This window comes from Aphis gossypii, chromosome X, assembly GCF_020184175.1.
Source record: "Aphis gossypii isolate Hap1 chromosome X, ASM2018417v2, whole genome shotgun sequence".
NCBI lineage: Eukaryota > Metazoa > Arthropoda > Insecta > Hemiptera > Aphididae > Aphis > Aphis gossypii.
The window spans coordinates 26106179-26123400 of record NC_065533.1 but is presented as its reverse complement, the minus strand read 5'-3'; the positions used below and the strand labels follow the sequence as shown (position 1 = coordinate 26123400).

Below are 17222 nucleotides of genomic sequence, written 5' to 3'. Positions count from 1 at the left end.
ACTAATACTTCTCGTTATTAATATCTAATGTTATTAGTGAAATAAAGAACAACATTAAATTATTTGATAATACTTTGGTAGAAGTTAAATATTATTTATTTGAAATCAAGAACAAAAAAAAATATTTTGCAAGTTATTATTATATAGATTAAAAGATAAGATAATAAAAAAATTGCAAATAAAATTAAACTTAACATTTATAAATTAATACTAGGTTAAATAACGCACATTAATACTTATTGTTTGTATTTGAGGTTTTTATTTGAAATTTTAATATTTTATATTCGTTTTAATAAAACTCCGTGATAGAAATTTCTGGCGTGTTTTGTAGTATTTTTGATTATTAGCTTTTCGATATAATATATTATATACTTGAATATTCTTATTGGTCTTTAGATAATTTTTTTTAGTAAATCATTTTATCGATTTTATTTAGATTCTTATGAAGTCATTATTTAATCAAGTAAATTATTTAGAAAACTTCTTTTAAAAATAAAAAAAAAAAAAATTGAATACTTAAAACATGGTTTGTATAAGAAATTCATATTTTATATGTCGGTATACCTATTGGAATTTACAGAATCTATTACTTTATATATTATATATTATAATACCTACATTTATTTTGGAATTCGTAATATATTTTTAAATATGAAATAATAGAAAATATTTCTGGAACATCGTACATAAAATAAGCAACAAAATAATAATAATAATAATAAAGTTACGTATTTTTTTACATAACTAATATAAATATTATAAAGTAATAATAAAACATTAAAACGTGGTTTTTCTGTTAATCACTATACGAATACTAAAATGCAGTCTTTCCAATTATCAGATTTTAAGCAGGGTTTTAGATTTTTTACTGTAGGGTTGAAAATTTGCATTAAATTTCCTGATATACGAAAAAAATTATTTCACTACCAAAACCCGCTATAATGTTATCAGGACATTGTTCCTCAAAGAATCTGGGTGGGGAAGTAGAAGGGTTGGTTTGGTCTATGTAATATAATATGTATTCTATATCTGAGTGTGATTTATTAATCAACCTCTTGCATTTTTATGTGTAAAAAGGTTAGTTATCGATGAAACTAATGTTGTAAGTTTTTTTTTTATTTTATTGCATTCAGTTTGAGTAAGAACGTTAAAAAATAACTGAATTTATGTATTTATAAAATTCTAATTAAAATCGTTAAACAATGTTAATGTAATCGTTCGGTGATCACATTGGAGAATCGCTAATTCAATAATTAATTATAATTTATAACTTACCAGCGAATTGCGATTTATTTACATTATGAAAATCATTGACATCTCATGAATCACAGTATAAATCTATACTAATATTATACATTATAACTGTGTAGTTCCATTATAATATCGGCCATATTATAGCTTGTATAATGTCTATGATCCATTAATCCATGATATTCCGTGTTTGGAAGCTCCTATTATAATTTTCAAACAAATGCTTAAAATTAATAAAGCTTTAATTCATTCACGTGCTACTATATCGACGAAATATACTACAAACTGGCGTAAAAACGGAAAAATATATAATACAAATCGGCTTATACTCTTAATATATTGATAATGAATAAAAATAAAAATAATATAAATGTTTTGTTAAATGAAATTGCTGTCGATAATGTATGTGGTAGGTTATTGAATGTGCGCAGTACCGATTTTGGTGCTTATTATTAGTGCATTAGGTAACAAGTTCTTTTACCGATATTTTGATATAAGTCGATCCCCAACATGTTTCTGTATCATCATATAAATTGATAAAATTTCAGTATAGATTTATAACTGTGTATATAAATATATTGCTGGTATAATATGACGGTATTGCATAAAACTCATGAATACGTTTATGTATTGTATTATAATTTAAAATATTATTTTTTTCGTGTGCAAATGTATTTTATGAACGACTTTATTATGACAACCGTCAACGCGAAATGTAAAAATTTTAACGCCCAAATCAGTGCGGGATCGTCTTGAATTCGTCTTTACCATATTTGTTTCTACATAATTTTGTGCGTTTGTTGACGATGCCCGCGTTTTTCACACACATTTACAAACTGATTTAATCGTAGATTTTCAACATTCATTTTATTAAATGTGTTTACAATTATAAAACCGGTCAAAGTATTATTATATACATTTATAAATCTAATGAAAAGCAAAAATAGATAAGTACATTATCATTGTTATACGGTAATTTATGATTCAATTCTATTCGACTAAACTCTTCCTTTGAATTCTACACTCCAGACCTTTATTTTATTCAGGATGGTCGCAGTAATTTATCTTACCGAAGTCTCCTTTATAATATTTATCTAGGTAGTTACGGTTTAACATCACGTGTCTGTACATTTTTCAAGTATATAGGTTACTTATAATATTCGAATATAGTTTTCTAAATGATCTATGACGAACCACGAAGTCACTTATTTCACTTGCCATGCAATTTGGATGCCTAATGATTCGAATTAAGTGGAAAAATGTATTGAAAAAAAGTCCTTAAGTTAATTGTATTCTTATTTAATAATATGTAGGTACCTATTATATATGGTGACTTTATTTATTAAACCTAACATACTATTTATAATGTTTATTATTTAAATGGCTTGTTTTGTTTTTGCCAGTATAGTCTACACTATTTGTAGGTAATGTTTTTAAATATTGTGGTTGTTAACAACTATAATGTATATCTAATACATTTGCAAGAACTTAAGTAAAAATTAATACTAATGTGGCAGATTGATTGTTTTTTGTTAAAAATGTCATTATTACGACTAATACACAAATTTACTTTCATTGTTCATCAAAATCTCGAATAAAGAACAATAATTATTATTTAATTTAGATTATGAATAGCACACATTTTCTAATGTCCTTATAAAAATTCTAGAACAATAAATGATAAACATGTAGAAAATAAAATAAAATCATGCGATGTAACCGACTCGAAGCAATATAAAAATGAACTAAGTAGCTTATTTGGTAATTTTATTTGCTATATTATTAATCTTGTATTTTGTTGTTTGAACTACACTAATTAATAAAAGTAAATTGTACATTTAACGACTTATTTAACATTTGAAAGTCCACTGGCCTAAACAATTATATAAACGTACACGCTCTTTTATAGATTACCTATAGAGTAAAAATGTAGGTAATGCAGATTCAAAACGTCTAGCCTTGGTTTTGGAATAATTTTGTTGTTCACTGATTCTTTTTCATCGGTTTAAAAAAAAAAGAAAAAATCGAGTATTCATGATTATACGAAATCTAATGGAGATTGTAACTCGCGATAAACAATTCAAATTTGTGATTCCTCGCAGGTTAGGTTAAGTTTTTGCATTTATCAAAAATATTTTTAAATTTTTCAAGTGAGATTTGTAGCGTTGTTGAAAAGTAATAACTATGTTTTTGAACAATTAGGCTGTTAATATGTGTGTATATATTATGGACGGGTGAGAATATAACTCTATATACGTATGTAGATAAGTGTTTTGGCTTTGAGTGATTAGAAAAATTGACTTTCTACACTCATGCGAGTAATATAACATATGTAATGAAACACTATTGCTCTGAGCATTTAGCTCGTTGAGTTTTTGTATATTTTCTGAAAGCTCAGTAGGGTATAATATGTTACTTTAACGCCCGGTTGGGTTGTTTTGATAAAGCATACGCGCCATATGTCTCCACGACCATGTCATTGTGATCTCATGAGTTTCTACCTACTTCTTTTACCCTTGTTATGGCATTGCCAGTAAATTATCTTCATTTACCTATCCGTGTGGATACTGTTTCGCAAACTTCATTTTATTCCAAAAATATAAATTATGTTTTTCTTTGTTTTTAACTGTTTCATAATTAATTCTAGTTTTTAAAATATTTATGAAGTCGACACTTATGGTATTTAACGTGTAAATGTAATTTAAAAAAATATTTTAAACGTTATTACTCGTATTATCGTTGATCTTCTCTCCCCGTAGTCGTTAAAACTTAAATTGGTTCATCTTATTCATGCTAATAAATAATAAGTCGTAAAGAATATTAGTCGTGGCTAGCATCTTTCGCCAATTCAATAAGATAAATTTATATTAGGTGATATTGCATTCGGTTCTATATACCGGAGTAAAGTATAAAATATTTATAATAACCTTTGTGCACCAATAACAGATCTCTTTTTGAATTTGTTATGTGCACTACTTCTTAACTAAATTAATGGCAAATTAAAACAATTATACAACAAAAAAATCCTAATAATTTATTTAATGCCATAACAAAATAAGCTATACAACAAAATTAATATTCTTTAAAATAAAATATGATTTTCATATCATGGCAACTATTTTTTACACAATAAGATGAACTCCTTTGTCTTCCAATCTGATTTCATTCTGTGTATCTACTTAATTTTGTACCTAGTAAAATTAACATAATATGGGTTGTCAACTTTCCATCGAATCACTTTATATAACAGTTACAATATGATTAAATGTTATAAAATTGTTTCAAAATAACCTAGGTCTACCAAATGTATTATGTACATTATTAACATTATAGCTTTGATTTAAATTGTGTGTGTTTAAATAGTAATAATTATTATTATTATTGTTATAATTATTATGATTATTATTACTATATAATATTATTACAAATACAATTATTATGATTATTATTATTATCATTCTCATTATAATAATAAAAACTAACAAGATAATTTAATTCATTTTTATTAAATTTATGTTTTCGATTCTATTTGGTAAAATATCATCATTAATGTCTGTGTATGTGTGTGTGATTTTTTTCGATTTTAATTTATAATTTAGGTGTTTCAAAAACAATAATATAATACACGGATATGCTCGTAAATATTGTACCTATAAAATGAAATGAATATTCATTTTCAATGACTTCACACTTATTTATGAACCATATTGAAACCAATTATATTATTATGATTGTTCATAATTATTGAAGTTAAATTTAAATAAAAAATAGTATTTAATATCAAGTGTATTAATACTTAGAAAAACACTACTCCGTGAATTATATTAATTTTTTTTGAAACACTGTGCATCTTAGATAATTAATATTTATTATAATTTATTATAAACTGAAATTAATGTTTAAATTTTTTCTTCATATTTTTTTTGTTTTTGTTTTTTTTTTTTTTTTAATTATTACTATTAATTTAGCACCTTATGAGAGTATAAATGAGTTTGTGTTTTTTCGACTAATTTTATTTTATTCTTTTTTTTTTATTATCCCCTATTAAGTTATTATATATAAATGCGGGTCAGCTGTTTTAATGTTACTCCTGTCTTGCGTGTCGAGTAGTGATAAGTTTATATTTAAAAAATAATCCTTACATATAGATGTAATATTTTACCAGTGCACAAAATGAGTGCTCAAGTGATTTTATTATTATGAAAAAAATAAATTGTTAATTGTGTTACCCCGTATCAACGAATCGTTTTTAATTATACGAAAACAATATAAAAAAACATTTTTGCATTTTTGTCTAGTTGCTGGCTGTTGCTTGTTTGTATCTTTTTACTCTTACATCTACTTGGGTGGTATGATATAGGTATAGGTACTATTTCCATAATCGGACTTTGGCACTATCCATGTATCGATTGGTGTTAGTATGGTACTTACACTGTGGTTAAGTATATTATACCTATATTATGCTATTCGTATCTTCCAATCATTCCAAGTCCTTATTGATTCTGTAGTAGGATATGACACGAATGACTTATTGATATGTGTGATAAGTGGCGGCTATCACGTAATTAAAAAGGTGCTCAAGTTCCCTTTTATGGATAATTAAATGTATTCACGCATACTTAAACTTGTTACATATATAGTAGGTATGGATGAAGTGAATGTATTTTAAAACTCAAGTTTTTATAAGGCCAATTCTAAAAAAAACAAAAACCACATTGAAACAAACTTTAAATGTTGGCAGGTTAAAAAGTTTTTTTGAAATAAATATTTTTTGCATTACCCGAAGGCTGAAATACTGGTAGGGGGTACGGGTACTAGTTCTTTTAAGTGAGCACCTGTACAATTTTTCGAGATAGCTGGTACTACGTACTATTAAACCTATGTATTTTGAATGTCTGTCGAACGCCAACGTTTAGACACTGCAGCTGAACGCTGCAGAGAAAACGTAACTGCGAGTGCTGTGTCTGCAGTACACACTACTCGTATAATTATAGTCCAGTATAACGGCTATCTCGAAAAATTGTACCGTCGTACGTTAACGCTACCCAACAATATCGCAATTCACACCTCTGCAGACTGGTGATACCATAAATACTTTGCCGGGCATTTACGTGTCAAATTGAGTTTTGGGAGGGCTTACGATATCGAGCCTATATTATGTATATATTATATGGTATGATGTACGTTTATTTTTATCTAAACGTACCTACAACATAACTATATGTTATTTAGGTGAAATAACGGCTCGATGTGAGTATCGTGGGGTGCAGTGAAAAGCCAAAAAGTAATATATGTATACACAATACAATACAATACAGTGTTTGTCGAACGTAACAAAAAGTAATGAAAAATTGTTTTTTTTTTTTTTGTATAATAAGCATAAAAAACACGCGTTCTTTTAATTTTTTCATTCTATTCTCTTTTCTCTTTCGCCCAATTTATTTTCAGGAAGTTGGAGTATATAAATCCACACGCCGCAAGCCCGCAATTTATCATATAATATCCTATTCAATATGAAGTAGTTTTAATTAATGTTTAGGATTTTTCGTTCGCTTCTTTACAGAATAATATCGTGTTGTTAGTATAGAAAAAGTTGTCGCTTTCGTCTGCACATTAAAACTGTGCGTACACCATTCGTCAAGGCAACGACATTTTTAGTACCTACCATGGTATGCCGTGACTGGAAAAGTAGGTATCGACTGCGAAATAACTGGTAATTGAATATATATATATATTATATTCTGTGTATAATTGTTTATATATTATAATATATAGGTAGGTAGGTGGGTATACCATGACAGCAATAATACAATATAGGTTAGCTAGGTATTAAGTATACTGTATAGATGTTGTGTGCACTTTACTTTGTGCAAATAGGTATTATAATATATTATAAATTATTATAATAATGTGCGATTGTCTTGTCAATGGAATATTATATTCAGTAAAATCCGTCCTCGTGTAGTGAAGAAATAAATGTTACCCAAAATATATTGTAGAATTAAAAAAAAAAAAAACGTTTTTTTTTTTTGAATAAGCCATTCACTGAATAATGCAGCTATCGATATACATATAAAATTAAAATATAATATATGTACTAAACATAATATCATCCCCGTGTGGGGGAGTGCGCACACATACACATTTTCTAAATATGAATAAAACTCTGTGATAATATTGAAATAATTTTTAATAACAATGTATTATATAATGAAGTAACGATGATAATGATGATAATGATGATAATAATAAATAATAAATAAATAAACGGTAATAGCGATAGCAGAAGAACAATTCTAAACGCGATTATCCGCTGAGCAAATCGAACGTCGATTTGCGAAAAATGTAAAAATTTAAATACTTAATTTGATATTATTATTATTATTATTATTATACGCTTTTATACATAAAAATATATATTATTATATGTATTATTTACACGAACATGTACATGCATACATCTACATATTATTATTATATAATATGTAATATTAAACTATCTACTTATTATTATTATTATTATTATTATTATTATAAATTATTATTATTATTATTATTATTATTATACGCTTTTATACATAAAAATATATATTATTATATGTATTATTTACACGAACATGTACATGCATACATCTACATATTATTATTATATATAATATGTAATATTAAACTATCTACTTATTATTATTATTATTATTATTATTATTATAAATTATTATTATTATTATTATTATTATTATTATTATTATACTTCTTCCGTAGATACTTTTTCTTTAACAGTATAATTAATTATATATTATATAAAAACGTACAACGAACGTACGTAATAATATACTTATTTTGTACATATATATATATATTAATATATATTTGTCGTTTTTAAACGCCATTTTATTTACTTCTCTGTTACATATTATAATATAATGTTTATAGATGTACCTATCATTTTAAGTAATATATTATATTATTTATTAATATACATATTATGTACCCTAAACGTTCAAACTTTACGAAGAAAAAAAAGTGACGTCATTATTTATAACCCCTTCCCGTACCCCGTCTCTTGTCACCGCGTAAGATCAAAGTCATAATAAAATTTCAAATGTTTTATTGTTACATTTGATATTTATGTAAACGTGTTTTTTTTTTCTTAAATTGTGTAGTTAACCAATATTTATATATTATTATTATTAGATAATGCAATATTATTATTATTATTATTATTATTATTAGATATGATTTGATTTGATTTAACTTTTTTTTTACCTAATTTCTTTGTAACGAGTTAAAATATCATTGCAGTAATATGTTTAATTATTTTACTGTTGTGTTTATCTTTACTACCTCACATACATCTTTATATATTATATACATATTATTACGATTATTATTTTATACTTTGTTTGAATAATATTCTATAAATTATTTTTTCTCAACATTTCTGTCGAATGTAATCTTATAATCTTTTTATTAATTATATTAATCAATATTAATTTATCGCTTTTGTTCAAATTCAATTAGTTTTAGTTTCGTTTGTGTTTTATTAGGCGTCGTTCGCTTTTTCACGTATATAAGTGTATAATATTATGATATATTATGTTTGTCATTATTATCATTTACTTATTTATTTATTTTCAACTAATTTTTTTTTCAAATATAAGCGGTTAACATAAACAAAAAAAAATGTGTTATTGTACTTGTCAAGTATATAATTATTATTATAATATTTTTATCATTATTTATTGTTTTTCGTTTGCTATATACACATGATATCTAATTTTCCACGCTCGCGATGCTTTGATTTAATTGGTCAATAGGTAGATGTAAATGGTACCTTTATGGCTACTTATGTAGTTATTCCTGTTTTTCCATGCTAATAGTATCTACCATCTATCCTTTAATAATTATTAACATGTACGACACACTCGCCTGCGTAGGTGGCAACATCTTGAGAGAGCCTTGTTAAAGTAATTTTTTACTCTACCACTCTAGATGATAGGTATTAATTATCCCTCTTACAATATAATACTAATTATTAGTTAGCCCTTACCATCAAATTTTTGATTTATAAAGTAGGCTCATTTCAGCAATCTTTAAACCTCGAATTTTCCTCTCTAATATCAACAAAATAAGATCACAGATTTAGAGAAATTTATTATATTTAGAGCTATTTATCTACGTATAGTCTTAGTTTTATATTTCATAAAAAATTACTGATGGACTAATAGATACCTAGCAGATTGTGCCAGTTTCTCAAGACTTATATTCCTAATTCGTCTGACCGTAATTTTTGCATCTTATTCTCATAACTCGTCATATATCAACCATCATATTATTTCGCAATCTTGCATTTATAACTTATAAGTAACTGACCAACTGGTCTATATACGAAAAGGTACACCGCAAACCACCAGACTAGATACCATCATATTAGGTACACTGTTTGTATTTCGATACTATGAATTAAAGATATTGCAATGATATATATATATTACATGTATGTTATTATTGCAGTGGCGTAATAATTATTTATGGCTAAGTATTTCGGGGTCCACCACTGCTGAGAGCTTAATATATTCTTATATTTTTTTTTTTTAAACTTAGACAGGACTAAAAGAAAAAGTTGAAATTTATATGGTACAACATTTTTTTTGTATACATGAAGAGTAGGGGTTATAAAATATATATACAATTTAAATATAGCCTATGGGCCATGTTAATACATTTCATCAACTTGTTAAAATGTGTGAATAATATACATTATACACATTAAATAGTATTACTTAAACATTGTATCAATCTGTGTATATGTCATAGTACCTAATCATTAATTAATTTTTAGTGTTTTGGGTAAAATGCGATAATAAAATTATTTTTTTAACGATTACACCACCACCACAAAAAAAAAAAAAACGCTGACTCACACTGACTGCATGCGTATTCATTTGTCTGGGAACAAATATTCTCAGACTTCAGAAATTACGTTGATTCAAGTCATTTTGGTAGAGTTATTGAGGTAGTTGAGAACTTTACGTTAAAAAGTCAACAATGTAGTTCCTTAAATACAATAAAAGTCAAAAGTTCAAACCTAATCTTATTTAAATTGATTTGACCAACCATTAATTATTTTTTTTATACATATATATGAACAATTAAAAGTTTAAGCTTTTTCAACCAGGATTTTTTTATTCTATTTTGGTATAGACTATAGGTATAATACCAGGTTATACCTATGAGATAGCAACTAGCTCGTTAATTTAATACGTTTACAGTACAACAACAAAAACGACAAAAATAATAAAAAAATAAATCTGGCAAAAATAGTTGATGTACAAAAGAATATGTATCTACTGCGAAGGCCGAAAATCTAAAATTTTAAACAAACAATTTGTCATAACTTCAAAAGGTATGTACTAGCTTATTTAAAACTTATTTATACTGAATAATAGAACCTTTATGAAAACGAAAAAGATGTTTTATTGATTTACAAGAAAGTTGATCATATGGTTTTTGGTTCCATAAGGTAAGTACTATTAAGGTCTCCACACTGCAGTGGTGGCGGTAAATTTGTGTCTGAACTCATTTTAAGAGATCTTTAGAAATAATTTTTTTTTTGTTCTTGAAGTACCTAACTTTACCTAATCAAGATAATGATAAATGATTTGAAACTATGTATTTACTTCATACTTGATTTTTTAAGCTTAATAAATTGGGTAATGATTGATATTTTGTAGTTCGCTAGGAACAAACAAACCTTTATTAATGTATTTTTTGGTGTTTAATTTTATTATGCCTCTCTCTGATAAATTTCCTGCAAGCGCCCATGTCAATTGCATATGATATATATTTACAAAAAACATATACGTTATCAAATAATGTTTATGAGTAGTATAAAACTTTATATTAAATTTTCAATCCTTACTTATAAAAATTGTATGGTTTATACATTTTAACTGCTACACTATTTGAATATTTTTATATTTTTTTTATAAAATTTTAATCAATTAAAGTGTAAACTATAGTATTTTTAAAATAAAATGAAAATTTGTTTTTGTCCAATTATTTATATAACTAAACATATATATACTTGACAATAGCGTTTATCACAGCATTATTTTCAATATGTAGAGCTTACAGAACAACTGCATTAAAAACCTGCAAATACTTACCGAAGAATAATGATCATTATTTTTAAAAACAATAATATCTTAACTAAAGTTTTAGATATTGTATTTTACTGTAATAATAATTTTATTATTATACTAAAAAAATTTAATCATTTTAACATGACAGTAAAATGATACCTATGATTTTCAGGTATAATTTGTAGATACTAAACAAAAAAAGGGTAAAAACTTAGACAATTTCTTGGTTAAGTAAAGCTATACAATGTAGATAAATATATGTTATTTATTAATTATTAAGATTTAATAAATAATATCATTATTGGTAGGATTAAAATTTAAAAATTATTAATATTGATCAATTAATATTATTTAGTTAATTAGTAGAATTACCAAGTATTTAAACAGAAAATTAAATCTTGTTTAACATTAGTGATTAATGATTACATATTATTATAATTTATTATATAAATAGTAAATACTTTTAAATATTTTTTTTTTATTTTCTAATATTAATTTTAAAAATTTAAAACAATTGCAATGGAGTTAATTATAGTATTAGGGGGGATGTAGGCCAAAACCCCCACAGATCTGTGTACCATTAATTACTCCAGCATCCCACAAATTCATACCCAATGTGCGCCTATGGCTATGAATAAAAAAAAACCACTTAAATTTAAAGTAATATATTACAATAATTTTTATTAATTACTAAACAAACATATAGTGTTTGTTGTATTATTATTTTGCCTTAATATTTACAGAAATATATATTTTTTGTTTTGGTCTAACCAGTAACAGGTCATAACACCTTTATGTTTTTAGTTAAATAAAATTATTACAATCATTTGTCACAAATAGTTATTATATTTTAAAAACAATAGCAAGTTATACAAAATGAAAATGAAAATGAAAATTATAATTTTATTTTTAATAACGAACACATTTTCTATAGAAAAAAGGTAATTTGGTTCTTTACAATTATTAAAATTATAGTAACTTGAGGCAAATCAAATAACAAAATAAATCCTTCATAAAAAAAAATCTAAGTATTTAAAAGTACACACATTCAAATTTTGTATATTATTTCTTATTATTCATTTAAGGCACATATCTTAAATCTAAAGACTATTATTAATAACAAATTAGACAGTCTCTGTATATTACTTATCAAATAGTTATATAATATATTAAAATAAAATGCCAATTTATCATTTTAGTATCAAATAAATCTTATTATACTGAGAATTATGAATAATTAGTTGTCTTGTAAAAATTGGTTACTAAGATTTCCAAAAATTTGGGTTCAAATTTAATTTTCTCTCAAAATTTTCATACCATTTTTGAACTGATAAAAGTGGTACCATAGATGTCTGCTGTGGACCATCAACTGCATAACTAGATACGTAATTGTATAAATTTTGCACCATTTTTTGTGTGAATTCTACAAATGTTGATACATTTTGTGTTGGTTCAATACTGGTTGTTTGCATTTCAGCATTTAATAAAGGTTCAATAGAAATACCAATTTGAGCATTTATAGAAATTGATGGGAATTGACTAAATGCATTTATCGGTTGGTTTGTTATATCAAAATGTTGTTTAAGATTTGAAAGCTTAAAAATGGCAGATGGCTTGTTATTGGATAAAACACCTAAAAGTTGCCAATTCGGTCTTGCATTTTCATCTGGCCAACTGAAGTACACTAAAATAAAACATAATATATAAATAAATACATATAATTGATGTGTTACCAATAACTATATATACCAATTTAATTATTAATATATTTTTAACATAAACTATTATTTTTGTTATTTTAGTACTATTTATTTTACTCAAAATAGATTTGGGATATTATGTATTTTAAATCAATTTTTAAAATTGATAAACTAATATTATTGAACATAGTTTAGTTAACTTAATTCATTAAAGTAAGGTATGTATTAAAAAACAAACACTTTTTGTTTGTAGAACAGGTATTCTTTTGAATTTAATCAAATTATTTTACTTGTTAAAATAAATATATACATATATAAACGTAGAAACTAAAATTGTTTGATAGCGTGTCAGTTTAGTATTTTTTTGTATTTATTATATTTTAAATAGTTTAAGTATTACATACTTATTGTCATTAATAATTTATAAATTAATACTTGAGAATCCATAAGTATAATTTGTAGGTAGGTACCTATTTATTTTAAAAAATATTATATTTAAGTATATTACTTATTAGTTATTAATTTATATTTTGATGATTGATTTTTAATTGTAACTTCTTAAATAATACAAATTATTTTTCACATTTTTCTGTAATTATTATTTTATTGTACCATTTTAAACTGTTATTTATAATACATTTTAAAAATTGAATATAATGTTTTGTCAACCAGAAACATGATGGCCGTTCAATTAACTGGTATCACAGTTTGCAATGATTATTAAATTATGGAGAATCTAGTATTATAAAGAAGTATGTGGTGTAATACAGTAGATTTTGTTTAATAAACATCAATTAATTAGGACAACTGCTTATTAAGACAATTTGTCATTTATCAAAATAAACTAATATTTATAATTATAGTATAAATCTCGCCACTTATCTAGGCCAAGAAATAGGAAAATGTATTGAAACATAGTTATTGAATTTACTATATCAATATTATAACCTATAATTAGATAAAATTAATTTTATAATTAAATTATTAGACTATTTGTTAGAGTAATAAATCTTACAAAGTACAATTTAATACTTTAAATCCAAAAATCCAAAAATAAATAAACAAAACATTTTTTTTATAAAAAAGTAAATTTGTGTTTCTTCATTTCTTGTATTAAAAACTATTATTATTTTGTGCTTAAATTATATTTGTATTTGTTATGCTATAAAAACATTTTTCTACATGTATTAATAAAACAGTAACTTATCAGTTATCATCAAAAAACTTTTGTTTTGTTTTATTATTTTGGATTGAGATAAAATACCATGTAACCAATAGGTAGGTAATAGATTGTTATTTTTTATTTGTATTTAATTTCATGAATGGTGTAGAACATTTTAAATTCTAGTCTCACCATAACTTCGGGCTTCTGGAGACTAATTTTTTCGCATTATATTAAACTTAAATTGTATATTATTTGAAAAAAAAACAATAAACAATCTATCTATTTATATATCTTTTTTTGTACCAGTGTGTCCCAATAAAGTGGAGTACTTTTAATAACAATTTATTAGAAATTGCATATAAGTATTTTTTTACACTTGTCAATTGCTAATATGTTTATTTTAAAACTAGGTGGCTTGCAAACACTAATTATTAATTTTAAAGGTTATTAAAACTCACTTGCAAAAGTTGCAACTATAGATTTCAATAAAAATGATCCAATTAGGTATATAGTTTTTGACAAAATTTAAACAATTGAAGGGGTAAAATGAAATTACTTCATATTAAGTTTAACTTTTAAGTATCAAATGTTTTAAATGATAACTCCTTGAAATAATCATATTACATCATTTTTAGATTTTATGCATTATATTTCAGTATTTAATTATGAAATTATAATTTTTATATTAATACTATTTATACTGTTAAAAGTTATAGCATATTCTTACCTGAACCAGCTGTTCCCTCAGGAAATGGCACGAGACCCGTCAAAAACACACAAATATAATTTACAGATTCAGCAGAGTTGATAGTTATCATAAATTTTGTTTCTTCTAAACGTTCAAAATCTGTCCGTACCTTAATATAAAACATTAAAACATTATTAAAAACATTATTATTTTCATTACAAAAATATAAAGAGTAGGTACAGAAAATTTAGTTCATTATATTGGTTTAAGTTTTCTGTATAGCAAACTTAAATGGCACAGTCAGGTAGGTAGACCACAAATTGGGTACTTGTCGGTTATCGCGACTACCTAGCGAGACGTACATCTGCGTTATCACAATTATCACATATCATGGGTTACAGCGACGCAGTGTCCTACTCTAATCTTGCATTTCGCTAATGAATTCTATTTCTAATTCCATTAGGGATAATTAGGGATCCATAAGGGCCAGCGTTGCCATTTGTTAGCTGCGCTCACGAGTGACATTCAAAAAGAAAATATTCCTCGATTTGCTGTGCAACACCACCTAAGGTAGGTCACAGGGTTAAAAAAAAACCTTGCCCATAATTTTGCTAACATTATCGATAAATACATTGACATTAGCTTTGGATAGTTTTGTATCATTGTACATGTATTAAACAGACGTGCATTGCACACCATGCGTTCGACATGACGACATCAAGGTAGTCGCGATAACCGAAAAGTACCACAAATTGTATACAACCGTACTCACCAGTCTACCGCTGACTAACAAGCCAAACATAGCAGGTACCGAGTCCACCATGGTAACAAATCACGGTCAAAACAAAATTGATCAAATCGCCAAATAGTCGAGTATGTGTATGTCGTTAACAGATCGGACTTGGCCGAATTCGCATCGAGCAAGATAGTGGTATGGATGGACGGTTATAGAATCCAAATCACGTGCAATAACAATCGTCAGTGAAGATATCAGCTGCAGCCTGCAGGAGCCGGTTTATAAGCGTATTTAAGAGGTATTGTAATTTCGTTTCACACACGGCTAAAGAAAAGAAAAACAGAAACGTAATGAGCTACGGAAAAAAAATTTAAGCGGCAAGCGTACAGCGTAAGTGACCAGTGAACTACGATAGTACGATCTAGAAGGTTCTCGGCCGGGATATTGATAAAAGATAATCATTTAATATTTATCGTTATCGAGGTTTCCACGCCTATGGAACAATTTAATGACAGATAACGTGATAAAGAATGGTGTGTCCGTTCGGTACATGTGCCCAGCGATAAGGTGAAGCGCGAAATGATTTTTAATTTTTACAACACTTTTTATAATACTTTATGTCATTTTTAATCCTTAGGACTCAAATTATGAATTTATTCAATTTTTGTTTAATTTTTGGGACTTAAACTACTGTACTGAAACATTATATTTCCAAGTACGTTATGTGTTGTATGAACAAGGTATAATATATTTTGTCCTGTAACAATTGAAACATATAGTTTTTTTAATGAAAACTTCTTTTTGAACATCACTGTTTTCATACTAATAGTTAAATCAGTATTTTTTTTAAAAAAAAAATGTTTATGTATTAATATCGAAATTTTGAGACGATTTATTGAGCCCATAACTTACAATGCCATAGTCATTGCCATCTATTCTATTTTGTCATGCCAACACTGAAACATCTATGAGACAAAAAAATGTCTCATATCGTTTATAATATAAAGTATAAACAATAGTTGTTTACGTATATCTATGATGGTATATATTTATTGATGTCTAAATGGAGATACCTAACTTAGATTTTTAATTTTTTTTTAATTGGTCTGTAGGCAATTTTTGGGACTTAAGTTGACTGAAATCACATTTTTGTGAATTTCTATTAAATATAAATTAAATAATGTTCAATAATTAATTCAAAACTATCTAAAATATTTATTAAAATATTATAACCATGCATTAACGACAATAATAAAGAAATATTAAAAAAAAAAAGAAAAACTATTATATCTACACTACATGCAAATATAATGGTACATGTATTTGTCTAGTTTCTATTGAATACAGTTGACATAAGAATATCGATGTCGATTAGGTATTAGATACGAGGAGAAGAGGATTAAATTATAGGTGAATTAAATTTACCTACAGTAAAAATAATATATATTTTTTAAAAATGTTACATAGCAACCGGTTGCTATAAACAATCACCATCTCGACTGGTAACATTCACAGTGTCGCACAAATTAACTAAATG

The 17222-nt window shown here is 25.5% G+C and overlaps 2 protein-coding genes across 10 annotated transcripts in view; one reads left to right on the top strand and one right to left on the bottom strand.

The window, feature by feature from the left end:
- The window catches only part of LOC114124104 (ELAV-like protein 3), a 39362-nt gene extending 30369 nt beyond the window's left edge, over positions 1–8993 (top strand). For all 9 annotated transcript variants that reach the window (XM_050207764.1, XM_050207768.1, XM_050207766.1 and 6 more), the window contains one exon: positions 6484–8993. The gene's annotated coding sequence lies outside the window, so the exon portion shown is untranslated. The remainder of the gene's footprint in view (positions 1–6483) is intronic.
- A 3052-nt stretch (positions 8994–12045) lies between these two features.
- Positions 12046–16131, bottom strand: LOC114124106 (protein OPI10 homolog). The gene is made up of 3 exons (XM_050207773.1): positions 15722–16131; positions 14989–15118; positions 12046–13080 (listed from the first exon to the last, which is right to left on the bottom strand). Exons 1-3 carry the CDS (start codon positions 15770–15772, stop codon positions 12659–12661), a joined length of 603 nt encoding a protein of 200 aa, XP_050063730.1. The 5' UTR covers positions 15773–16131; the 3' UTR covers positions 12046–12658.
- Between the last annotated feature and the right edge of the window lie 1091 nt (positions 16132–17222).

Excerpts from the sequence above, each read along its gene's own strand:
- LOC114124106 (XM_050207773.1), bottom strand. The coding sequence starts at position 15,772 with ATGGTGGACTCGGTACCTGCTATGTTTGGCTTGTTAGTCAGCGGTAGA. Across the intron at positions 15,119-15,721 it reads TGTTAGTCAGCGGTAGACTG|GTACGGACAGATTTTGAACG; the intron begins GTGAGTACGGTT and ends TTTTATATTAAG. Across the intron at positions 13,081-14,988 it reads TGAGGGAACAGCTGGTTCAG|TGTACTTCAGTTGGCCAGAT; the intron begins GTAAGAATATGC and ends GTTTTATTTTAG.